The sequence below is a fragment of the Lynx rufus genome, unplaced genomic scaffold, assembly GCF_022079265.1.
Source record: "Lynx rufus isolate CCGP_SWC_20201006 ecotype Redwood Valley unplaced genomic scaffold, mLynRuf1.p SCAF_12, whole genome shotgun sequence".
NCBI lineage: Eukaryota > Metazoa > Chordata > Mammalia > Carnivora > Felidae > Lynx > Lynx rufus.
This window is the reverse complement of record NW_025814826.1, coordinates 15,826,497-15,852,302: the sequence shown is the minus strand read 5'-3', so window position 1 is coordinate 15,852,302 and position 25,806 is coordinate 15,826,497. Positions and strand designations below refer to the sequence as shown.

The window sequence follows — 25,806 nt, the reverse complement described above, 5'->3', positions numbered from 1 at the left end:
TTTGGCAGATTTTAAACTTGGTTCCCATCTTTTGCTAATTAAAAATCTGGCAGATGTCTAGAAGCAGAGATTTATTGTGTGTTTGCTGAAGGCTTCTTCACTGTTTCCCAAATTCTGCAAGATAAAGGAATGTTTCGCTCTGCCTTTCCTACTCAGCAAGGTACCAGTTTCTGGTACCATCCCAGAACTCAGCACATGTCCCATGGGAAAAATCTAACCATGTACTTTATAGTTTCCAATTTTTTTTTTTTCCCATCCTATATAACTACAGAAAGCTCCACTGATTTCTCTTTTCCAGCTAGGATCTATCTGCCTTATATCTATGTATGTAGGTATAGTTATTTATCTTACATCATGCCCTTTATTCCTCTTGTCTTAACGTTTTATATCTGGGTAGTCAGTTTTAAATGACACCCTTGACTCCCACCTATTACCTATCCACAATGATTTCATTTTAGTTTTTCCCTTCTCTCTCCTTTTTCCTCTCATTTTTTAACTTGTGTTCTATTGGGCAGAATATATGTTTATATTCTATTCTTTGAGTCATGTCCCTACCCTTATTTTAGTATTAGTACTACAATTAAATATATTAAATGATCACCATCAGTTATTCTGATGTATTTCCCCAAGTCATCTTTTGTTTAGATGAAATTCATCTTCTAGAAGGTTTTCCAGGAAGGGTGTAGGAGAACAGTTAAAATATGCATTTCTATAACCCTCTGACTTGAAGTACAGCTCAGCTGCATACAGAAATCTAAGAATTTATTTGGATTTTTCTTAAAATGATGCTCCATTATTGCCTTGATTTTTATGTTGCTCTTGAAAAGTGTGAGGTCATACTAATATTCTTACCTGCATAAGTAAACTGATTATTTTGCCTGGCAACTTTCCTTCCTTCTTTTTACTTAATGTCCAATAGTTTTACTAGGATAAGTCTCAGAGTTGTTCATTCCAGGTCAATTTTTACCATTTTTCTCTAACTTACAGAAAGTCTCTTGGATTATAATGATAAATATTGCTTTTAATCGATTGCTTTGTCTTCTTCCTGGACTCCAATAATACATAATTTGAATCTTCTTTGCCTGTCTTCCACTTTAAGCACTTTTTCTCAGACGCGTTTCACTTTTGCCTTTGGTTGTTTCTTCCCTTTCTTCACTGCTTATTAAAATTTCACTTGAATCTTTTCTGCCTTAGACAATGGTAATTCATTCTTCATTCGTGAGATGGTTTTGTCTTTACCTTCAACTTTTTCCTGATCACTTTCTGTGCATTTTTGTGACACTTCTTCCTGTTTTTGTTCATTCCTGTTCTTAGGTTGTTAACTAGATTTGATATATATACATATACACACATAGCTAATGCTTGTCTGAGAATATTTAATTATAGTTTGGAGCTTGGTCTTACAGTTTTGTTTTGTCTGTTTTGAGGAGTAATTTTCGTTAGGTGAAATGTTACAATTTACCTTTTCTGTTTTCATCTCAGAGTAGTTTTATACTGTGTTGGTCTGATTTTTTTTTTTTTTTAAATAAGTCTTTTGTGGACAACTTCCTAGTTGAAAAGTATTTTATTGAGTCAGTGTAGTGCAATTCCTTTAACACATGATGTTTTTAGTGGTGACAGGTTTATGGATGTAGAGGAGAGGTGGGGTGGTTGGCATGACTTATTTCTCTTTTGTTTCTGTAGAATCCTTAATTTCCCCCTTCTTCTTTCTTTCTTTTCATTTCCATGTCTTTAAGGGACCCAACCCCCATGTCAATGTAGCTGATTCTTCCTCAGAAGTAATGATAACATGGGGGCACTGGATGGCTCAGTCCAACTCTTGATTTTGGCTCAGGTTATGATCTTGGGGTCATGAAACTGGGCCCTGCGTCTGGCTCCATGCTGAGCATGGAGCCTGCCTGAGATTCTCTCTCCCTCTACTGCTCTTGCTCCCTCTCTCAAAACAAACAAAAAAAAAAAAAAAAAGAGAGAAGTAATACTTACCTGAAGCTGCCACCTCTGGTCTCACTCATTTTCAAGCTCCTATTTGACAGCTAAAGCTATAACTTACCAAGACCCAGGCTGTGGTTAGTATGTTGGCACTTAAATGTTTGACATTTTCTTTTGGGGTTTGATTTTGGGGGGACGGGCAGAGAGAGAGGGAGAGACAGAGAATCTCAAGCAGGTTCTGTGCTGTCAGCATGGAGCCCAGTGAAGGGCTTGATCCCATGAACTGAACCATGAGATCATGACCTGAGCCGAGATGAAGGGTCAGAAGCTTAACTGACAGAGCTGCCCAGGTGCCTCTCATTCTTTGAAGCCCTACCTCTCCCACTCTCAGCATCCAGAGGTCTTGCAGCAGTGGAGGAAGATTTTAAAATCTGGTACAAATCAACTTTCTGAAAATTTGATGTCTGTGGTATCCTTTGTCTTCTAATATTGGTAAAGGCATGGATCACATGTAATTATATTTGCACTGCTTGTACATATGTGTTTTTGAAAATGTGTGGAGATTCTGGTTTAGGTGGTTGACATTATCCTCTAAGCCCAAGCATAATTTATCTCTGTTATCTCTTATTAATAGAGATTTATCTCTGTTCATAAGCAGCCAAGCAGCTCCAATTCATTGATTTTTTCATTCTTCCTAATAGTCTATTACTTTTTCAATTTACTATCCATTCTTTTCTAGGTCATTTACATTGCATTCAGTATTTCAATATTACCAAAAAAAAAAAAAATGCTGCAAAGAACATATTTGTATCTATGTTTTTGTTCACACATGCAAGGAATTTTCTAGGGTGTATACATGTTTGAAAAGTGCTGGTTTACAGAATATATGCCACTTTACCTTTACCAGATATTGCCTAACTGCTCTCAATAATGGTTGTAATAATACAAGTCTAATAGGAGTGTTACAGAATTCTCATTTTCTACATGCTTTAATTACTATTTCAAAGTTTACATTCTTGCCAATCTGATGGATGTGACATATTATCTTAATTTTTATTTCCCCAATCACTACTGAAGGTTTGGTTTATCTTTTTAGTCTTTCCCTAATTTTCTTTTGGGATGCTGTCCTTATTGATTTTAGTTCTTTGTATATTCTAGAAACAAACTTTTAAAATTCTATATTTTATAAATATATTTTCCAAGTTTGTGCCTTATCTTTAACTTTCTTTCTTTTTTTAAAAAAAAAATTTTTTTTAACGTTTATTTATTTTTGAGACAGAGAGAGACAGAGCATGAACAGGGGAGAGGCAGAGAGAGAGGGAGACACAGAATCTGAAACAGGATCCAGGCTCTGAGCGGTCAGCACAGAGCCCGACGCGAGGCTCGAACTCACGGACCGTGAGATCATGACCTGAGCCGAAGTCGGACGCTTAACCGACCAAGCCACCCAGGCGCCCCTTTAACTTTCTTAAAGTCACATAAAAGTTTCAAAATTATAGCATTGTCAAATCTATTATTTTGCTCCATTAACATGTGCATTCTTTTATGGTTTATAAAATCCTTCTGACCATCAAAGTCATGAACATATGCTCCTATATTTTCTTATCGAAGTATATTTTGCTTTTCACATTCACATTCTTATCTATATGGAGTTTATTTTTTGTGTATCATGACAGGTAATAATTTTTCCTCTGCGGATGGTTACCTCTCCGACACCTCAAATTCATATTTCCCAAGGTTCCTCCTCTGTTCAAAAATTATGCTCAAAACTAGCTGAGCACTTAAGGCCTTTCATAATGTCTTTAACCACATCCTTTGGGTTTATCTCTTCACCATACCCTTCTACAGGAGCACTATTTTCTTGTCGAAGCAGATTACTTATTGCATTCACTCTTCTTGAAACACGCCAAAACTATATTCTTGCTCTCTCCACAAGTTGTGTTCTGGTCCTGTCTTTTCTCCTTAAGAAACTGCAAACTTCCTGTAAAAAAAGTCATTGTCCAATTCACCTTTGCATCCTCAATGTTCAGTACTGATTGCGTAGACTTTCAACACCCAAGAATTTTATTCTGAATTTAATTTGGCCCTTGGAGTTGGGCACTTGCACCCAGTACAAACCATATCTTCGTATTTGGGTGTTCGCACAGAAAGCAAAAGGTTTCTCTCTCTTACCTAGTTTCCCACCCTAGTTGATTCTAAATCTCTTCTGAAATGTTAAACAGACACAAAATACTTTTAATGCCCAGGAGCCAAAGTGATCATTTCTGGCCTTGTGTGTAGGGCCGGCAAGTCTGTGGCTGACGCTAACAGTGAAGGGGACGTGCCCCTTTGCAGGGGATGCCAGGTGGTGGCCCCTCCTTGACCCACTTCGGAGCTGAGGCCACGCGCCTGGGAACGTGTTCACATCCATTGTCCTTCCCTCTTCCCTTTGTTTCCTCGGGCTGCCTGGACCCTGAAAACACATAGCAGGATGTGGAAATTACCTCTGAAGTCACAGTCTATCCTTCCTTGGAACGCTGGAGTGCCCAACCCAGCTGCCAGCACTCCTAAAGTCAAGGTCTGGCCTTTCAGGCGGCTTCGATGGTTGGCGCAAAGTTCTCAGACGAATTCTCAACCTCTCGCCGGGCCCGCTTCCTGCTTGGTTACAAGACTCGGTCTGGCGGAGACTGGCAGGTTCCCCTTCGAGAGCCTGGGCTCCCTTACCCGGGACTGAAGGTCACATCCATAGAACAGTCGAAAGGAGGATTCCGTCCACCCCGGGCCCGCACAGCAGCTTCCGGTGTCCCAGCACCGGCCGCCGGGCAGAGGCGCCGGCCGCGGGATCGCAGGCGGCGGAGCGAGGGCCGAGCAATGGGACGCGCGTGGCGACTGCGCCCCCGGAACCTTCCGCCCAGGCCCCGCGGCCGCCGCGCGCGCCGGAACTGCATTTCCCACAGGCCTCCGCGGCGGAGCCCCGCCCCAGCCCACCGTCCCCGCCCCCGCGCGGTCCGGGGACCGCCCACCCCGCCGCCGTCGCCGTCGCCGCGGCTGCCGCCCCCGGTGCCCTGCCAGCTGTGCTTTTGAAAGGCGGCGGGAGGCGGCGGGCGCGATGGCGAGCCTGGAGCGCCTGCTGTGCGTGCTGAGCCTGCTCCTGTGCTGGGCGGCCAGCCCCGGGCTGTGCGCTCCTCGCGCCTCCACCTCCGAGAAGCCCATCATCGGTAAGAAGGCTGGGCGGGAGCCGCGGGTTAGGGCCGGGTGTCCGTCCTTGGCACTTCCCGCCGCTGGGCTCCAGCTGCTGCGTCCCGGTTTGGAAATACCCGAGTGCAGGGTTACGTTGGGTGGCTTCATTTGTAGCACGAGTAAGAGCCGAGCCAAGACGCCGTTTGGATCGTGCCGAAATATTGCTGCTGCCTGCTGATTCAAACTCGTATGGCTCTTGAAGTTGGAGGGGAGGAGGGTGCGCTGGGGAGAATCCTGCGGATTGTTTTTTTTTTGGTACATAGCTAGGAATTTCTACTAACTCAACAAACTGTATATGCGTTATGTTTATTACAGCTTCACGGAGCGAGGGCGTTGTTTCAAGGTACAATGCATTATACACACAAAAATCGAATTAACCAGATAATCAAGAAATTATGGTATACTTTGGATTTTTGTCATTCTTCAGCACCGGAGGGCGGCAGTGGCTAGTAGAATCCTAGTGTCAGTTCTACTCTGTGTGGAAGTGAAACTTGTAATTTTTTTATTTTCAACTAATTTATGTTTTTTTTTTTTTTCAACGTTTTTTTTTTTTTTTTTTATTTATTTTTGGGACAGAGAGAGACAGAGCATGAACGGGGGAGGGGCAGAGAGAGAGGGAGACACAGAATCGGAAACAGGCTCCCGGCTCCGAGCCATCAGCCCAGAGCCCGACGCGGGGCTCGAACTCACGGACCGCGAGATCGCGACCTGGCTGAAGTCGGACGCTCAACCGACTGCGCCACCCAGGCGCCCCTCAACTAATTTATGTTTTAAGAAGAGTAAAATCAGTTTGCCTTGCCCAAACAGACATTCAAGGAGAAAGCTATCCAGGAGAAATCAGTCAGCCTAGAATTAAAATTTACCAAAAGCAATTTGTGTCAGACAATTAAGATTGACTTTATTTTCGAGGTAGTATTATGCCATTCAAACTCTTTTATCTTCCGGGAAGAGAAAGAGCATATTCTGTAACTAAAGAGAAAATAAATGAGTATTTTTTCATATATATTAGTAGTGCTCAAATTTTGATGTTTTTATTTTTTTTAATGTTTTTATTTATTTTCGAGACAGAGAGAGACAGAGCATGAGCAGGGGAGGGGTAGAGAGAGAGGGAGACACAGAATCAGAAAAGCAGGTTCCAGGCTCTGAGCTGTCAGCACAGAGCCAGACGTGGGGCTGGAACTCACAAACCGCAAGATCATGAGCTGAGCCGAAGTCAGTCGCTTAACTGACTGAGCCAACCAGGAGCCCCTCAAATGGGTTTCATATCAATATTTGGAACTTGGAATGCCTTATTTCATAAATTGGGTGGTTTCATAAAATGGTGGCTAGAGTCTCCCAGGAGAGTTAACTCAAAATAAAATTCTATGTAGTGTGTTGAGAATTGTGAGTACACAGAGGAGGCAAAAAGGAAAAAGAGGGGGACTCTTTTCCCTGTCCTAGAAACAGTGGTAATTCAGGGTTAAATGTAGAAAAAAGGGAGAGTCTGCTTTTGGTCACATGAATTAAGACAGAATAACTGAGCACCTACTGTGTGCAAGGCATTGAATGCGGAAGTGCAAAGGATTCAAAGACGAGGAAATCACAAACGTTGTGAGATGGTCTTAAGGTATGGGTGGAATTTGGGGGGACTTACATGTTGAGGGACTTACGTACGACCTGAGCTTCCCCCCATAGATGGGAAAAGTGAATATGTGGGTAAAGGGGCAGGGCAGGGGAGAAGACGGTGGAACTTACCTGTTCTAATATACTTTTCCCCTTCTTGGTACTTATGTTCACCTGTCCCAGACCCTTTTTTATGGCACCTCACCTTGCCTGCCTTGTACCGTTCTATTCTCCCATTTCCGATGACACCCCCGAATTCTTTCCCTACCACAGTTCATTTTTCTCGGTGGAAATAATCCTGCCTGTCCACAACAAGGAAGACAGTCCTAGTGAACACATTCTGTTATCTGGCACATGTTAACTGAGTGCTTGACAACTTTTTGCGAGAAGCTGGGAATACAGAAGTGATTGATACAAGGAGCCCTTCCAGTCAGGTGGCCTACAGAGACCATATTCCAAGTGGTGAAGCAGCGAGTGATACTGTGTTCTCCAAACAGACATGTTTTGCTGTATACTGGATGCCAGTAGCTTTCTGGGGCTGAGGTTTCAGTGATAAGAGGCAGCCTGGGTGGGAGGTGGGGCGGAGCACACAGGGTCTTATAGAGTTTATGAAAGTTTAGGGACCCAGTGACTTAAACAAGGAGAAACTTAAACAGGGCTCTAATCATATGGACTCCTTGCGATGTGATAGGCGCCCACTGGACTCAGGGCCTTTGCGCGTGCTATTCCCACACCCTGGATCCCTTTTCTTCCAGATATTTGCCTATGGTTTTCTCCCTCATCTCTCTGAAGCCGCGGTTCAAATGTCATGTTCTGCCTTCTCAGAAAGGGAGGATCCTCAGGGAGGATTTACCTGGCCATCATATGTAAGAGACCAGCTAGATGGGACCTCTGGATAGATGGGACCAACTCCTCCCCCTCTCCAACACACACCTTCTTACTCTGCTCTACTTTTTCTCCTTAGCATTTACCACCAGCCATCAGACTTTATATTATAACCTTTTATCTTGTTAGTTATTTGTCCTGTCTTCTCTCCCTCCCACACACTAGGCACTAGGATTAAAGTCCACAAGGGAGGGATTTGTGTTTTGTTCATTCATGTGTCCCCAGCACCTAGTTCAGTGCCTGGTAAATATTATGATCCAGTAACGTACTGAATGAAGAAATGGATGGCTGAATGGTGATACGATCAGATCTCTTTCCACGTGTAGAATAGGTTGGAGTTGTTGTGGGTTTTAAGAAGGGATACAGACAGGCTTTTTAAGAAGGTATTATAATCAGCCAAGATGTTGGTTGCTTAGATTACCATAGTGTTGCTGATTCTGGAGCTATGTGGAAAGAAGGTATATTTCCACTGCTTTATTGTCGAGGAAACAATGTGTCTTTGAGTGTGTATGGGAGGGGAGAGGCCTCCTTCTAGATTTAAGGATGTGATATTGATTCTGGGTTGTGTGAAGGAGGCTGGTGCTATTGTAAACCTGCTTTGGGGCTCCTTTGGTCTCCCTAATTGAGGTGAGAAAGAGGCTGCTACTTGAAACTCCTATCAGCCTCCTCTTGCTCTTTTCTCAAAGTTTATGGATGCACTTACAGAGGAAGCTTGGTGTTTCATTCTGGTAATTAAACAAGTAAGGTAGTGGTATCTTTACTCTGATGTGCTTCCGTTTCTGAGTAAGAAAAAGAGGAAATTGCTTGAAACTAAAACTGTTTTCTCCCCCACGCTTTCTTTCTCTCTTTCTTTTTGTAATTTAGGAGTATTAATGCAAACGTGCAGTAAGGACATGAAAAGCCTGGGAAAATACTATATTGCTGCATCCTATGTAAAATATCTGGAGTCTGCAGGTGCAAGAGTAGTACCAATAAGGTATGATCCAATATTTTTACACCATACAAATAAAAAACTCCTGCTTTATTGCGAATTATCTTCTATCTCAAAAATTCATGTTTTCTTTGCTATGATTGCATCATTTAAACGTGGCAACGTTGCACCTGATGTTTGCCACAAATCTAATGCTTAGGGTCTCTCATTAAATTGTTTAAAGTGTGAATAAAGCTGTATTTACCAAGCTATTAGAAGTCTGTCATATGCATTCGGTAAAGAACAAAATGACAGTTTCCTATACTCCGGAAAAGGTGGTATTTGGAAAGTAATGGAGTAAAAGGATCTAAAACTTAACCAGCTTTATTCCATCATATTAGGATACGGGAACACTTGGGGAATAAAAGAGGGTTTTAGAAGATGACTTTTAAAATACCTTCACACTCTGTTTTAATGTTTGTGAATGACTAATACAGCATAAATTACAATATAAATTACAATTATTACAGTTTTTTTTTTAATTTTTTTTTAACGTTTATTTATTTTTGAGACAGAGAGATACAGAGCATGAACGGGGGAGGGTCAGAGAGAGAGGGAGACACAGAATCCGAAACAGGCTCCAGGCTCCGAGCAGTCAGCACAGAGCCCGACGCGGGGCTCGAACTCACAGACCGCGAGATCATTTCCTGAGCCGAAGTCGGTCGCTTAACCGACTGAGCCACCCAGGCGCCCCACAATTATTACAGTTTTAAAGGAGCTACGTTACTTTCGGTGATATAATGGCCTAGTAAGACTAAAATGACTTATGTCATATTTTGATTTGGAAAGAACTGAATTTTTTAACAAAACCTTGTAAGTATCTGTAATATTTTTTCACCCCAAATTAGTGTATTTTACAATATTCTGGCACTCTTACCTATCCATCATAAGCGACTGCACGCATAAAACACAGCTGTTTGCTTTGGGAAACCTGTTTTTGTCATTAATTTTACGTTAAAAAGTTGTAACAAAGAAAGCTACTCTTCAAATAGAACACTGATAATCAAAATGCAAGCATTACAGCTGAGAGAGTTGTACCACAACGTGGCTTTATGTTTAGCTTCATGAGGGTCATCTTCTTGCTTGACCTTTTACGTTTAAGTGCCTCTACCCCTTTCGCTTTTAGCACTTGTCTTTCAGTTTTTAGTAGCGGATCTAATTTTTTCAAGTGAGATCTTATTTGGAACCTAGATAATACCAGAGTTTAAATTTTTTTTTTTTAACGTTTACTCATTTTTTTGAGAGACAGAAAGCGAGCAAGCAGGGGGCAGGGTGTGGCAGAGAGAGAGAGGGAGACACAGAATCCGAAGCAGGCTCCAGGCTCTGAGCTGGCAGCACAGACCCCGATGCGGGGCTCGAACTCACGAACTGCGAGATCGTGACCTGAGATGAAGTCGGCTGCTTAACTGATTGAGCCACCCAGGCGCCCCAACACCAGAGTTTTAGAGCCGAGGAGGCTTTAGAGAATCTTCAGAACAGAGTTTCAACGTTTTCATCACCGAAGCTTTCTCTGCAAGTGTTTTTTTAGGACATTAGTGCTGATCACCTGGATGGGAGGTAGGAGAGACACGAGGCAGGTAGACGAGTTCAGAGACCGTTGAGGTAGGCTATGTGTGAAGTGATGCAGGCTTGGCTTAGAGCAGTGCTTGCTGTAGGACTGATGGGTAAACGTTCTCTAAAAATATCAACAAGATTTGATGACTAATAGAATGAAAGGGCACAGGGAGGAATAGTCAAGAATGACCAGTTTTGAAACGGGGCAAGTTTTGAAACTTGGGGAAGTTTTGAAACTGAGGAAGTTTTGAAACCTGATGACTGGGAACAGAATACTGGCATTTATGACGGAGTCACTGAAAGTGTAACTGTCAGCACATAGGTTAATTTCCAGGTTGGGTTCCCAAAGTTCATTTTAAGGTGTATCACTCGCAATTAGAATCATAGAGTCCTACAAAAGCAGTGTGATTCATGGCAGCTAAATTTCCAGAGTGACCTACAGAGGATTGCCTAATGTAGAATGGGACTGAAGTGGCCACACTGATAAGGTTGAATTTATTTCCGCATTTGGGATGCTGGGGGTCAACTTCCGTGGCTTAGAAGGGATAAGGAGGAGGATGGGAGACCCAAGCAAAATTCCGGAATAGGTAAAGGGGTTTGTCTTTGTTGTCCTTCTGCCCTCTCGGGTGCCTGGTGCCCTGAGGTTATCCTAAATCCCCACTGGTGGAACCCACCATCAGCGTCCTCCTGAAGGGTAGCATTGGCCCCTTTTGATTTAAAAATTTGTTTTGTTCACACAGCGTTTTATAACATTTTTAAACATTTACAAGTCAGAAGCCTTCATGAAAGTCTGAATTTCTGGCCTTCTTCTCTCCCCCCGCCAAGATAATGATATGGAGCTGACTTCAAATAAAACAACATTGGCAACAAGGCCTGTCACTCCTCTTTGTGCCACTGAAACTGTGTCATCCACCATCATTATCAGGCTTAAGCCGTTTTCTTTTAGTTAACAAGAGAGCAAACTAGTTCATATCCTATTGAGAAGGTCTTTCGTTTCTAGAAAGTATCACAACATGCAAGCAACATCTATATTCAGAGAATATGACCTGGCCTGTTTTTGCTGTCTGGTCTCTGAGGCACTTGAGTTCATGACACTTCTTCCCCTCCTTCCCCCAACAATTAAGCCCCTTAAAAGTGATTACCTGGGTCCAAAAATTCAGTCATGCACAATATGGGAGCCATTTATTTAGAATTAATGAAATGACTGAAACCAGCATGCATGGCTAGTTGGTAGAAGCCCCTGGAATGTAGCTGAGTGATCTAAATCCATTCCTGTGAGGATTGTCTGTCCTGGTTTAAACATCCATGGGGAAGATTCTGGGTCCTGACTGTTTGGTTCCCTTGTCATTGGCACAGTCTGGGGAGATTGGACTGGCAGGGTGCTGGGAGTGCGGACTCACATTTCATCTCCCTGCCGCTTCCCGAGTCAGGGCCACTTGCCCATGTATCCTTCATCTAAGGTAATGGTAGGCACCATTAATATCACCCACCGCTTTGTAGCTCTCTGCTGGGAGGAGGATTTTTATGAACTTCTAAAGAGACCCGGACTGGCAAGGCTCATTTGGACTTTGAGGAAAACCCAGCACAACAAAGCACAGCCAAGTTCCGGGCATCATAAGTGTGTTTAATAATGGGAGAGGTGTTCTAACTCTTCCTTAAACTTTCCCTGGGGCAGAAATGGACTGTGGTTGACATTTGATCAGAAACCCACTTTTGTGGCTGATTTAGAGGGCGTTATGTCTTGTTATTCTCTTACAGAACCAGAAGACTGCTTAACGTAGGAAAACTGTTGCAGGAACTTTGTAATCACTATGCTCTCTTCTCTTGTTCTTGCATTTTGTAAACTTTTGGAAGAGCAAAACCCATTTTACTGTGACCTAACTAAATTTTCACAGATTAATCCCATCACTTTTTTCTGGAGAAGGGGGTAAAATCGTCAATAACGTGGTGATGTTAGGAGCCCTTAAGTGGGGTCTGATGAAGGGAGCTTCAGAATAATTACCTGGGCAAATTGCACCGGTCTACAGTGGTGTGCACGTAGTCTGTCCCTAGATCGGAACTCTTCTGACTTTTGAAAACACAGCGGTCTCCAGATCTTTGCAGTTAGTGGTGGGGGTGGGATGAAGAAGGGACTTGGCATTTATATGTGTTGTTTTTTATCTGCACAAACTGCTTGTAGTTAAGGTAGGCATATTCATAAATCTTTTTATTTAGTCTTTATATAAAACTACTGAGTATCCTTACGTGTGTTGATAGTTTCCAGCTAACAGAGAAATTAGTGGTGCCCAAATCTCTTGGTCTTTAAAGTTTTACATACTAACACACACTTCACAATATTAAGTTATGTTGAGACCACATGAAAACACATTCACTTGTCTGATTAGCAACACAGGATATACTTACAGTATGTGATTTTCATGTAGTTTGAAAAAATATCTCTAGGAAGGGAGAGAGATATTGCCTAGCATTTAAGAATTATTTTTCTTTCTTTTTTTTTTTTTAATTAATGTGGGGACTTTATTTTCAGTCTTTTTTCTTTAAGTTTTGGAAATGGATGTTTTATAATTGTTTTTGTTGTTTTCAGACCTGATCTTACCAAAGAAGAGTATGAAAGGCTTTTCCGGTCTATTAATGGGTAAGTTGAAGCATTGATTTGATATAGGGAATGAGGTGGATGTCCTCTACTTTTGCAAAAATACACATAAGTATACATGTTTCAATGTAACTATCTTATAGTGGTGTAATGGTAGTTTTCTGAATTCTGTTTTAGGAATTGTTTTGTTGAGAGTTGAAAAAGTACTGCAGACCAAAAGTGGCCTAAGAAATAAATGCTACATAGTAGATACATTTAGGTCTTTTTTTTTAAGTGTCACATAATCTTTGTTCCTTTAATGCTTGTCTTTAATGTTTTGAAGTCACTTTGAATGGCATGGCATACTGCCTGCTCAGGGGATTTAGAAGTTCTAAGTCTGGGGATCAGAATTGGTTATCTTTCAGAAGGTAGTTCGAGGGGCTCCTGAATGGCTCAGTTGTTTGAGCGTCCGACTTCAGCTCGGGACATGATCTCACGGTTCATGAGTTCGAGCTCTGCCTCGGGCTCTGTGCTGAGGCATGGAGTCTGGTTGGGACTTTCTCTCTGCCTTTCTCTCTGCTCCTCCCCTGCTTGCTCAGTCTCTTTCTCTCCCTCTCAAAATAAATAAACTTAAAAAAATGAAAAAAAAATTAAATTCTCATGGATATTTGCTTCTAGCCCATGTATATTTTTATGACCAGTTTGCTCTTTAGGATTAAAAGTAATTCTCTATGAGCCAAAACCAATTCACAATCATGGGCCTGCATTTGATTTTGCCATCACTGATCCCCTGAATTTAAACCTAGCTGTGCCTGGAATTTTATCTCAACTTGATTTCTAGTTTTGTATACTCTCTTCCCCTCCCCTGCCTATTTATCCTTAATTTGTCTATACTGTATCTCAAAAATAAACTTGTTTATTGAAGAAATTGCAGGAGAATATGCACAAAAGTATTAACTATGGCAGTTTGTGAATGTGTGGGAGTGTAAATATTTTATCTTTTTGCTGTAGTTTCTTTCATTAATGATACTGTTACTTATGTGGTAAGGCAAAATTTATTTAAATTTTTTTTTTAATGTTTATTTTTGAGAGAGAGAGACAAACAGAGAGACAGAGAGAGTGTGAGCAGGGGAGGGGCAGAGAAAGAGAGAGACACAGAATCCGGAACCCGACAAAGGGCCTAAACCACGAGATCTTGACCTGAGCCAAAGTTGGACACTTAACCAACTGAACCACCCAGGTGCCCTAAGGCAAAATTTGTTTTAAAGTAAAAAGAGTTTATTTTCAGTGGGGCGTGAGGTTGAAATGCACCCACTTTTATGTCGTTTCAGGATCCTTTTCCCTGGAGGAAGCGCGAATCTCAAGAAGTCAGGTTACGCCCTCGCAGCCAAAAAATTTTACGACTTGGCCATACAGGTAGATATCGCTCATCGTTTATTATACCAGATGGGTTTTTGTAATTTTCCGTGAGGGTAATGCTTTTTTAAGCGTGTGGTGGTACTTCCTTCACGATTTCCCTGGCTCGTCCCGCTTTACCTTTGGAGCTGACAGCTCCAAAGTTCGTGGCAGCTGTCACCTGTTTTCTGTGTTCTTCATTTAGCTCTGGCCGGCCCAGGGAACCAGAGTCTCGCAGACCGGCCCTCTATGTCGGTACTCATTAATATGATCCAGGTCCTTATGTGGGCTTAGTAAGCTGTTTTGTGTCTTATGAACCAGGCATTGTTCGTATGTTACTAATTGTCATCTCCTCTTGAAAGCTCCTCTCCGTCCTATTTGACCTTGAACGGTTACCTTAGACTCCACAGTGTCACCAGGCACCAAAGCCTCTTGATTCCTTTCTGATGTCTCACATTGAGCCCACCTTTGCACCATACTTCAGATCTTTACTGTTTCTCTCCTGAACTGTAATCTTGCTGGCCCTGGTATCTCCCCCGGCCCTTAAACATTTCCCTAAAAGAACTGCCTTTAGCATCTGAGATACTTGCTTAAAGACTTTTAATGGGTAGGCTAGGTAATCTGTAGCCTATCATAGTCTTTGGGTCAAGACATGTAGTGTGTCCACAGCCCCACTTTCCCAGCTTTTCCTTATGCACATAATTGGAGCCAGGTTGGTATTCCTAGCATATGTTCTGTGTCCTCCTACTTAAAAAAATTTTTTTTAATGTTTTATTCATTTTTAAGAGAGAGAGATGCAGAGAGGGGGACAGAGATTCTAAGCAGGCTCCATGCTGACAGCAGAGAGCCCAGTGCGGGGCTCGAACTCAGGAACCTTGAGGTCATGACCTGAGCTGAAGTCAGAAACTTAACTGACGGAGCCACCCAGGCGCCCCTGTGTCCTCTTACTTTTAAATTGGTTTAGTCTGTTTCTTTCCATTCTATCCCCAGTGCACAGTTTGGCTGTGTTTCCAGACTAGGGTGCTACTCCCCTTCTGTAGAAGTTGCTTTGCCAACTCCAATTGGAATGGTGTCCCACTCCCTCTTAACTTTTAGAGTGTTTTGTTGTAGAATAGTTCAAACATTTACTTAGCTCCAACTCTGTAATATGACAGGATCTGTGACCTTCAGGAGCTTATATTTCAGAAGACAGACTATGTTGAGGTTAGCTACTTATGTCTCTTCAGATTTCACAGTTCTAACACCTTTTGAGGTGTTCCTCATTTCATATCACATGCTACCCTGTACTTAGTACATGCTCAGTGGATATTTTTTTGAAAAAGTGAACAAAGTGGACATTTTGTAATGTGAGTGATTTAAAATGCATTTGGGAAATACATATGGACATTATAAAGTAGTCATTTTTCCTTTTGCGTACGGGGACTCATGTAACTAGCTTGTTCAATTAAAAAAAAAAGGAAACACATAATCCATAAGATCCAAAAGTCTACTTTTTTTGTAAAGTTTACTTTTATTTATTTTGCGAGAAAGATAGAGAGCAAGCGGGGGAGGGGCAGAGATGGAGACAGAATCGCAAGCAGGCTTTGCACTGTCAGTGCAGAGCCTGATGTGCAATTTTGAACTCACGAACCATGAGATCATGACCTAAGCCAAAATCAAGAGTCAGATGCTTAACTGACTGAGCCACCCACGTGCCCCCTGAAAGTCTACTTTTTAAAATGTAATTAGCTACCTGAAGATTTCAAAGCAAAGGAAAATAGCTCAGCCACCTTGAACTGATTTAGCTACAGCTCCTGGGATCCACAAAGCCCTCCCTGAAGAAGCCTTGAGAAGCGAAGTCTGTTAGATCTGTTCACTGCTGCTCCGTGTCGTTTGTTCTGCTAGGCTTTGTGGAGGATCCACAAAAAATAAAAGACGTGGTCCCAGCAAGCAAGGACTTAACATTTAGCCGAGAAATTAATTTGGTACTTATGGACACAGAGCAGTTAAACCCTCTTTTGTGTTTACTATAGATGCAGTATGACCCTTCAACTTGATGTATGCAACTCTAACTTCTAAAAATAAAATTTGCCAGACCTGCATATAAAGTGTTAGAAATCCTACGTTGGGATGGAAAGTATAGGAATTAATGTAAATCTGTATTTTTCTTAGCGAGGAACAGGAAAAAAAAAAAAGGGAAACCTTAACAATTTCCTCACTTAAAATGAGTGACTGTTAGCTTGTATTTTACAATGCATGCAGGAAAATCACTGCTTTTAGAAAAGTTGCAAAACTCATGTTGGTAATATCAGTACATATGGGTTTAATCATTGCTTAGCCAAAAACATTGAGTTGCTGGAAGACTTTCTCCCCATCCATGCTAGTTGTTGTGACTCCTTTTGAAGAAGCTCAATACATTTGTACTTCGTTAGTTGACAACTTTCACTTTATGCAAATTTATTTCACTTTTGCTTGGCCTTATTTTTTTTTAATTTTTTTTTAATTTTTATTTTTTTTTAACGTTTATTTATTTTTGAGACAGAGAGAGGCAGAGCATGAACGGGGGAGGGTCAGAGAGAGAGGGAGACACAGAATCGGAAGCAGGCTCCAGGCTCTGAGCCATCAGCCCAGAGCCCGACGCGGGGCTCGAACTCACGGACCGCGAGATCGTGACCTGAGCTGAAGTCGGACGCTTAACCGACTGCACCACCCAGGCGCCCCGACTTGGCCTTATTCTTAACTGACCATTCATTCCTTTCCTTCCAGATCGTAGCTTTCCCCTGATTTCAATCTGATTTAAATCATGCAGCTATTACTATAAATGCTTAGATAATGGAGGAAGGACTTCAGAGCGTGTTCCAACCAGACGATCATGCAAAGCAACAAGATTTGTAGAAGATGGATAAATGGGCGTTTATCTAGCATTACCTTTGGTGGTTGCAGTCTCTGATTGTTACTTGTGTCGGTTAGTAGCCGCCTGGCAGATGTCAGTCTTTTTCCCAGCGCAGCTGAGGTTAGATAGTTTGACTCAACCTGAATTATTATATAGGAGCTTGGTCTGAGGAAAGATGAAGTGGTAGCCTACTTATGGATCCTGGAAAGTTCTTTAGAAACCCACGCATGACGTGCCTGTCTCCTCATGACAAACCAAATGTATAATTTTTGTTTCGAAAAGTTGAATAAGCTTAGTTTTCTCTTCCACTCTGCAAAGAGTTTCGATGATGGAGACTATTTTCCTGTGTGGGGCACATGCCTTGGATTTGAAGAGCTTTCGTATCTGATTAGTGGGGAGTGCTTATTAACGCTCACGAAAACGGAAGGAGTTACGATGCCGCTCAACTTCACCAAAGGTGAGTACTGTCTTTTCCAGCCTTTAAAAGATATTACCTGGGCAGGATTCGTAAGTAGCACATATCCACGTCGGAAATGCTCATAATGTTTACTGATTCTTAAATGATTTACACAAGCTGATGATGTGGATGATCGCTTTTGTACTGAGCTGTGAAGATGGCTGGAGGAGCCCTCATTGCCTGTAGTGCTCCTGGGACCGTGTGTGATTAAGACCTCTGAGGTCGGACCTGGGTTTGAGTCCTACTTTGTCGCGTTTGCCTTGAGGCATGGCTTAACCTCTCTCGGCTTTCATTTCCTGATTTTAAGGGCTTTCCTCTTATGGTTGTTTGTGAGGATTAAACAAGACGCTGCTTTCCAGGTACTGTGTGAAACGCTTTCAATACAAGTCTTGTAAATGTTGGCTCTAACTATTATAGTACAGCACTGTTCCCTTGGCCGTGTACTCTGTTTGAATCCCAGCTGTGGTGTACTGCAATTCGATTCTGGTACTGACCACCCAGAGTTAGCTCAGCCTCCAGTTAAAGGTTATCTCCCCAGCTAGACTGCCCTTATTTCAGGATACACCAGCCATAAGTCACATCCGCAAGGCCACCCACGCTACTCGCCAACTGGCCACAATTTTGAGGATTCCCATGACCCTTCCTGAGGTTCAGTAATTCACTAGAGTGACTCTCAGAACTCAGGAAGGTGCTGTGTCTGCACTAACTTTTATTATAAAGGATACACACAAGGTGACATCTGGGGAGGGAGTGCAGAACCTCTGTGTCCTCTCCCTGTTGAGTCACATCACCCTCCTGGCATGTCAGGAATTTTTTCCTGGGGTTTCATTGCGAAGGCAAGATTGATTAAATCGTGGGCTGTGTGACTGTACTCAATCTCCAGTCTCCCTTCCGTCCCTGGAAGTCAGGCTGGTTCAAAGTCCTAACCTACTCTAGTCATGTGGTTGACCTTTCTGATGACCAGCCTCCTCTTGAAGCTGCCTAGGGCCCCACCAGGAGTCACCTCATTAGCATTACGAAGGCTCTCCTATTTCTCAGGAAATTCTGAGAGTTTTAGAAGCTGTCAGGAACTCAGGGCACAGAACCAGGCAAATTCTTTGTCATACCACTCTGTGTAACCACATAATGATTCTTGTAGGTTATCTGATCTCTGGAGCCTCAGAGTTGAGTGCCATCCGCTATCTTGTTCTCATAAGGATTTTGGATGGAAAGCAGTAGTTTTATACATAGAACCCATTGAATATTCTATATTTTTCAAAGTTCTTTCTCACATTATCTCACTTAGTCATCGTAAGAGCTCTGTGGGAAGCACATGTATTAGGTCAATCTGTTTTGGATCTGTGTGGTGAGAACCCAGTTTATAAAAAAAATGAAGAGTGCCTTGAGTGCATTTTTATTATCTGAGGTGCAGGGATTCTCATGGAAGCCATTAGCATGCTGAGTGAGAGGCTTCATTTAGGGAGAGCTGGCGTCAGGGCCTTGCATCTCATCAGAACTTTTTGATCCTTTTGCTGGTGTTTGAGTTTATGCATCAGACTCCAGAGCCTGGTGTGAGGTAAACTGCTCTTTTCTGATCTCTTTACCAAGTAGAGATTCCTTGGCCTGGTCAATGTTCTTTTCTACGTTGTTGGTGTTCTTTTTTTTTTTTTTTTTTTTTAGTTTATTTATTTTGAGAGAGAGAGAGCAAATGGTGGAGAGGCAGAGAGAGAGAGAGAGAGAGAGAGAGAGAGTGTCCCAAGCAGGCTCTGCACTATCAGCGTGGAGCCTGATGTGGGACCCGAACCCATGAACCTCAAGATCATGACCTGAGCTGAAATCAAGAGTCAGATGCTTAACCGACTAAGCCACCCAGGCACCCCTACATTGTTGGTATCTTTAAACCTTTTAAAGTCCAGATACCTTTAAAAATATGTTGAAAGTTCTGGATCGTTTCCTGAGAAAACAAAAATATGTTCGTGTGGTAAACTGTACCTGATTTCAAGATAACTCAAGTTAAAATTCTCTGCTTACTCTATGGCCAGCCTGATAATGATAATATTGGAAGGATTTTAGTTATTCATGTTACAATTCTATAAAAAAAATACTTGATTATAGAACATATTTGAATTTGTGTGTTAAACTCATTTTGTGCTTGTCCAGAAAACATATGTGGAAATGATGTGTTTTGCTTATCAACTAGGCATCTTGATTACGTCTTAATAATGGCCTCTTTTTGGCTGTTAGATCAGTGACTTTGGTGGATTTTATTTTGCCTGTGTTTAAATCATTTCTCTTGTGCTTAAATTATTTCAGGTGCATTCCAGAGCAGAATGTTCCAGAATTTTCCTGCTGACTTGTTGATGTCATTATCACTGGAACCTCTAACTGCAAATTTCCACAAGTGGAGCCTCTCCATGACGGTATCACATTAATTAACAATGAAATTAATGCATTTAGATTAACTACAGAAGTAATTATTTTGTTTTATTTTTATACTCTAGAATTTTACGATGAATGAAAAGTTAAAGAAGTTTTTCAATGTGTTAACTACAAATACAGATGGCAAGACTGAGTTTATTTCAACCATGGAAGGTATATATCATGGCACATACAAACCTTATGTTTCTATATGTTAATTTTCATTTTATAGTTCTTTTATGAATTATAAAATCATGTTACTTTCGGGTGTGAAGATAGAAGCTAGGGCATTTTTGGAAACCGACTTTTTCCAAATGAGTTGTGATTTACCTGGGTCCTCTTTGAGAATGGGGTCAGGGAAATGGAAAATAAAGAGTAAGGGGAGGGTAGCTAAAGATAGAAATGGAGAAAATGACTTCTGTTTTTAGCAGTGTTGTAGATTAAGCACCATGATAGATTCTCCCGCAGACAACAACAAAAAATATGATTCACATTCAGAAAAACATCTTCCTAAACACAAGTATACCCCACTATCCCAAAGTAGAACCTTCGTATGAAACTCTTAAACCAAAATGGCACAAAGCAAAGAGTATCCCCCCACATTCCAAAAGTTCGCATTAAAGCCACCTTGGTTTTATGAGGGACTTGCATTAGAACCTATTTCCGCTAAGTGAAAGAAATCCGAAGAGGGCTTTTACTTTCACGAAGAAACGCCATTGCTGTACTGACGTAAGTCTCTCATAACCGTGAAGTGGCACACGTGGACTTCTGGCAAGTGGGGGATACCAGTATATTGATGAAGTGACCGTAGGGATACTCATGCCGAAACCCCTGGGAGTTAAATGGAATACTTTCTTGTTTTCATGTTTAATTTATTTACCTTTGAAGGGGTTGGGGGATCGGGTCAGAGAGAGAGAGGGAGACAGAGAATCCCAAGCAGGATCCGTGCTGTCAATGCAGGGCTTGAACCTATGAACTGTGAATGACCTGAGCCAAAATCAAGAGCTGGAGGCTTAACCAACTGAGCCACCCAGGCGTCTTGGAATACTTTTTTTTTTTTTTTTTAATTTTTTACATTTATTTTTGAGAGACAGAGCACAAGTGCGGGGGGGTTGGGGTGGGCAGAGAGAAGGAGACAGAATCCAAAGCAGGCTCCAGGCTCTGAGCTGTCAACACAGAACCTGGCACGGGGCTCGAACCCATGAACTGTGAGATCATGACCTGAGCCGAAGTCGGATGCTTAACCAACTGAGCCACCTAAGCGCCCCGAGAGGAAACTGCATTTATTCCAGACTTGAAGGGATTTCCATATGATGAGACTTTAAGGAAAACGAGCAGTCAAAGCCAAAAAATCACTAATGTGCAAGCAAGGACATGCATGAGAACTTACAGAAACAGTAGGCAGTCTTTGAGTCAGTGAGGCTGTGCCACATGAGAGGCCAGGGTTCTGGAGTGGAATGAACTGGAATAAAGTGGATGTAGTTCTTATTATTCAAAGATTGGTCTTTTTGCTGGCTTGCTCTTGGGGGAGGTCAGAGGTCCAAGGGTTTACAAACAGTATCTGGGGAATTGTGGGGAAGGTTGGTCAGCCTAGTCTGAAGTCTGAACCTGTTACCTTCTCCTTAACACTATTTCCTTCCTCTGTTTTTTTGCTTTAATGATAGCATTGGCATTTCCCAAATCATCCCAGGTTAGAAACTCGGATGTTGTCCTTGACTTCCTGCCCTCATTCTCCACATCTAAAAAATGTGTGCAACATTCTGTTCCCCAAATGCCTCTTGAAAATATCACCTCCCCTGCATCCAGCTTAGCCCTGGCCGACTTCTGTGTTAACCACGTTCTGCCTAGACTCCTCGGTAACCTCCTAACTGTCCACAAAGTCACTTTCCAGGTGGCCTCTGATGACCCCTCTGAAACACCAATTATGAAGTTAGGAACCTTTCCACAGAGACATAGTTTAGGCTGAGACAAACTGGCTTATGTAAAAGGACACCAAAAATGCACAGCATGGTTCATTCTCATATGATTACGTTATGGGAGGAGATGAAAACACAGCATGAGGTAGGGGGAAAACAGACCCATTGTGGAAGAAACTTGTGTCACTCATCACACGCGGGCACCTGACTGTTTAACTGGGTTATACTCAGAGGCTCAACTATTTCACTCTTCTCTGATTACCTAGCAAATCATGCTACAAATTGTAAAAGGTTGAAAAACCAGTGAAATGTACTGTGAATGTTCACATTCTGAGCTGAAATTCTTTTGTCTCTGAGAGAATGAGCGCAATTTTACCCTGACACTGTGAATTATAAAATAATGTTTTACCTAGGGTGTAAAACATAACTGAATTGTAAGTAACATCTTAGAGCATTCTCACCTCACTTACTTGTTTGTGTTCTTCATGCAGGGTACAGGTACCCAGTATACGGCGTCCAGTGGCATCCGGAGAAAGCACCTTACGAGTGGGGGAAGTTAGAAGGTATTTCTCATGCTCCAAATGCTGTGATGGCGGCGTTTTATTTAGCAGAGTTCTTTGTTGCTGAAGGTAATATGCGGGTATATAACTTTATTAGTCTACTGTAGCTTTGGAGGGCAGTAGTCTACTGCCCTCATCTGAACTTACTATACTCTCTTGGCTCTGTAGATGTTCCATAGGTTGAACTTTAAAAAAGATTAAATCATAGGAAAGCCCTGAAATTGAGATATTAGACATTCAAATAAAATCAGGACAGTTATTTCAGTTAATTATACAATCTAAAGCGCACTTAACTTTTTTTTTTTTAATGTTTACTTTATTTTTCTTGGGTGGGGGGGAGGTGCAGAGAGAGAGGGAGACAGGATCCGAAGCGGGCTCTGCACTGAGAGCGGAGAGCCCGATGTGGTGCTCGAACTTACAAACCGCAAGATTATGACCTCAGCTGAAGTCAGATGCTAAAGCGACTGAGCCACTCAGGCGCCCCAAAAATGTGCTGAATTCTTGAACAACAGCATGAAGATTGTTGAGTTCTTTGTTTTTCTTTCTTTCTTGAAGATTTTTTAAAAAAATGTTTTCCCCGTGAGTCGTCATTGTGGGAATAATGCTTTAATTTTAACATTCTCTGAGAATTAGATGTCATTTTTCTAAGAAAATTACATAAATTGAGTATATACTCATCAGTCTGTGATTTTAAGGCTGCCTGTCTGCAGGCATTGGCACATTGGAGAAAGTTCATGGGCTTTTTCATGATGAAAACACAGAGGCATTTTCATGCTGTTATATTTACGGGTAAAACTGAGAATTTGGTGGTAGATGCTTAGGTTCCAGTTGAGTGACACAGCTATGGGACAGAGCTACAAACACAACTTGCAAGGGACACGGCATACTCTGGTGAGGCGTGAACTCCTGCCCATTGTGTTTGCACCCTGTCTCCAAGCTGCCCTATGTTTTTATCAGCCCTCCTGCCCACACTCATGAGTAAAGTACTTCCCTCCTCAGTTCTCTCCGGTTTAGAATTATGTTCAATTGAATGGGTAGTTTCATGACAAAAACTCCGAATTAAAAAAAAAAAAAAAATTGTCTCCTGTGCAGTGCTAATCCCAAGTAACATTTTTCTGTTGCATATTCAGAGAAAATGAGAACGGCGTAGGCGGTTTGTTGCAGCATTATCACGTGGCAAAGCTGTTTATTTTATCTTCATTTCCCAATATCCTTCTTTCTAAAAATGCCACAAAGCCTATATTTATTTTGACTTTAGGAGAAAGTCTGAGCCTTCACTGCTTCTCATTCAGACTTCAGCTCACTTTTCTTTTTTTTTATTTAAATTTTTTTTTTAACGTTTATTCATTTCTTTGAGTCGGGGAGGAGCAGAGAGAGAGGAAGACACAGAATCCAAAGCAGGCTCCAGGCTCTGAGCTGTCAGCACAGAGCCCAACGCAGGGCTCGAACCCACGAACCAGGAGATCATGACCTGAGCTGAAGTCGGAAGCTTGACCGACTGAGCCACCCAGGCGCCCCCAGACTTCAGCTACCTTCTTTGGTTTTTTTTTTAATTAAAAAAAATTTTTTTTAAGTTTATTTATTTTGAGAGAGAGAGAGAGCCAGGGAGGGGCAGAGAGAGAGGGAGAGAGAGAATCCCAAGCAGGCTCCATGCTTTCTGTGCAGAATCCAGTGTGGGGCTCTAACTCACGAACCGTGAGATCATGGCCTGAGCTGAAACTCAGAGTCCAATGCTTAACTGACTGAGCCACCCAGGCGCCCCAAACTTCAGCCAGCTTCTGTGTTCCTCCTTGTTATCTGCCTTGCCTCTCACTTTTCCATATGCCTCAGCTTTGCCAACATCTCCATTCTCTTCACTCTTGAAGCATCTCAAGAAGATAGACCATGAAAACATCACAGTATACAATTCTGTGTGGTTACTAGACTAGGCTTCTTGCGTGCTAGGACCTTGCCCTGTTTATATTTCTGTCCTCAGGCCCTGCAGCATGTCTTGCACACAGTAGGCCCTTTGTAAGTGTTTGAGTCAGTGGGAGAGTGAGCCCCACACTGGATCTGGTGCAGGGCGAATACAGATGCTCTTTTTTGGTAGGTAGTGAATCAATGCTGTGTTATGTAGGGGAGTTCTTATAAGATATTTCTCCTTTTTTGGTAGTATTTTCCCACTTAATAATGCTGATTATAGGAAGCCGTGTTATAAAGTAGCCTTTTGAAGATCTTACAATTTTTAAAAATGAACACTCTTTTTCTTGCAGCTCGGAAAAACAGTCATCATTTTGAATCTGACGTGGAAGAGAATAAAGCACTGATTTATCAGTTCCGTCCAGTTTATACTGGAAATATTTCCTCATCATTTCAGCAAAGTTATATATTTGATTGAAAGCCTGCCATGTGTTAACACAGGAATTTGGGATAATTCCACTATTAAACTGTTGCAATAACTTGCTACTCATGGCAATAATGGAAAGCCACAGAGATTCCTTTTCTATAATGTTACTGGTTCTGATTCTTCATTTAGTGTGTTTGAACATTTATATCACATTTGAAAATTAATCAGTGAGACAGATAAAAAAATCACAGTGTATTTCATGGAAAAGATTTTATGTGAAACTTAGAACAAAATAAATGTATTGAAAATCCAAATATTTTATTTTTTTCCTGTTGATTGTAGAAATAAGTACCCCCCCCCCCCAACCATCCACCCCATCCTTGCGAAGACCCTTCTTAAATCTTAGCTCTAGTTCACTGGGAGTCATTGTTTGAGTTTCGGAAGTATTAGTGTGTGAGAGAGTGTGTATGTGAGAGGGTGTGGTGTGAGTGTGTGTGTATACATATATTTCGTCTTCTGTCTTTTCAGCTCCACAGTTACACTGCACACCTCCTGAAAGTTGAGCCTGTGTCTTGAACTTTTTCTCTCTCACAGTGTCTAACACAGTACGCCATCAGTAAATACTTGTGACTATTGGTGAGTAAACTTTGTTTCCATGGAAAATAATTTGAAAGCTGCCCAACATTTTTTGGGGGTACATTTTAATCTATTTCTCAATCTGTACTTCCCTCTTCCATCCCTCAGTCCTGTACACCCTTGCCAACTCTGAAATTTCGGAATTCCTAGAGGACAACAAAAATAGAAGACAGGACATTCTGAACTGTTTTTGACAGACCGCGTCTATGCCTCTGTTCTCCTTAGTCCTTCAGAGCTGCTGCTGGAGTAGAAACATGGGAAACAGAGTGATTGGGCAAGGTGTTGTAGGAGCTTATGAATGACTTTAGGTTCAGAAAGATAAGGACAATAATCTGAAGATACTGAGGTAAAGCGTAAGCTTTGAGCAATACATCCAAACAATATAGGGGTTGAAAGGGAATAACACATTTAGTCAGCTCACAGGATTTTAGGAGAAGTGTAGCAGATTTAGTTTCTATCCGTGAGCAAAAAGATTCTGGTAAGTCTTGTCAAATGTGCCATTTCTAGCTAATTCCA

At 41.8% G+C, this 25,806-nt stretch overlaps 1 protein-coding gene and 1 long non-coding RNA gene across 2 annotated transcripts; one reads left to right on the top strand and one right to left on the bottom strand.

Moving 5' to 3' along the window:
- Nucleotides 1-3,524: 3,524 nt before the first annotated feature.
- LOC124507682 (uncharacterized) lies at nt 3,525-4,826 on the bottom strand. Its single transcript, XR_006961092.1, has 2 exons — nt 4,413-4,826; nt 3,525-3,910 (listed from the first exon to the last, which is right to left on the bottom strand). It is a non-coding gene; the product is annotated as an uncharacterized LOC124507682 (long non-coding RNA).
- Nucleotides 4,827-4,992: 166 nt separating this feature from the next.
- Nucleotides 4,993-24,968, top strand: GGH (gamma-glutamyl hydrolase). The gene is made up of 9 exons (XM_047073978.1): nt 4,993-5,126; nt 8,500-8,611; nt 12,744-12,794; nt 14,063-14,147; nt 17,317-17,455; nt 19,748-19,854; nt 19,936-20,026; nt 22,260-22,397; nt 24,581-24,968. Exons 1-9 carry the CDS (start codon nt 5,018-5,020, stop codon nt 24,703-24,705), a joined length of 957 nt encoding a protein of 318 aa, XP_046929934.1. The 5' UTR covers nt 4,993-5,017; the 3' UTR covers nt 24,706-24,968.
- The last annotated feature ends 838 nt before the right edge of the window (nt 24,969-25,806 follow it).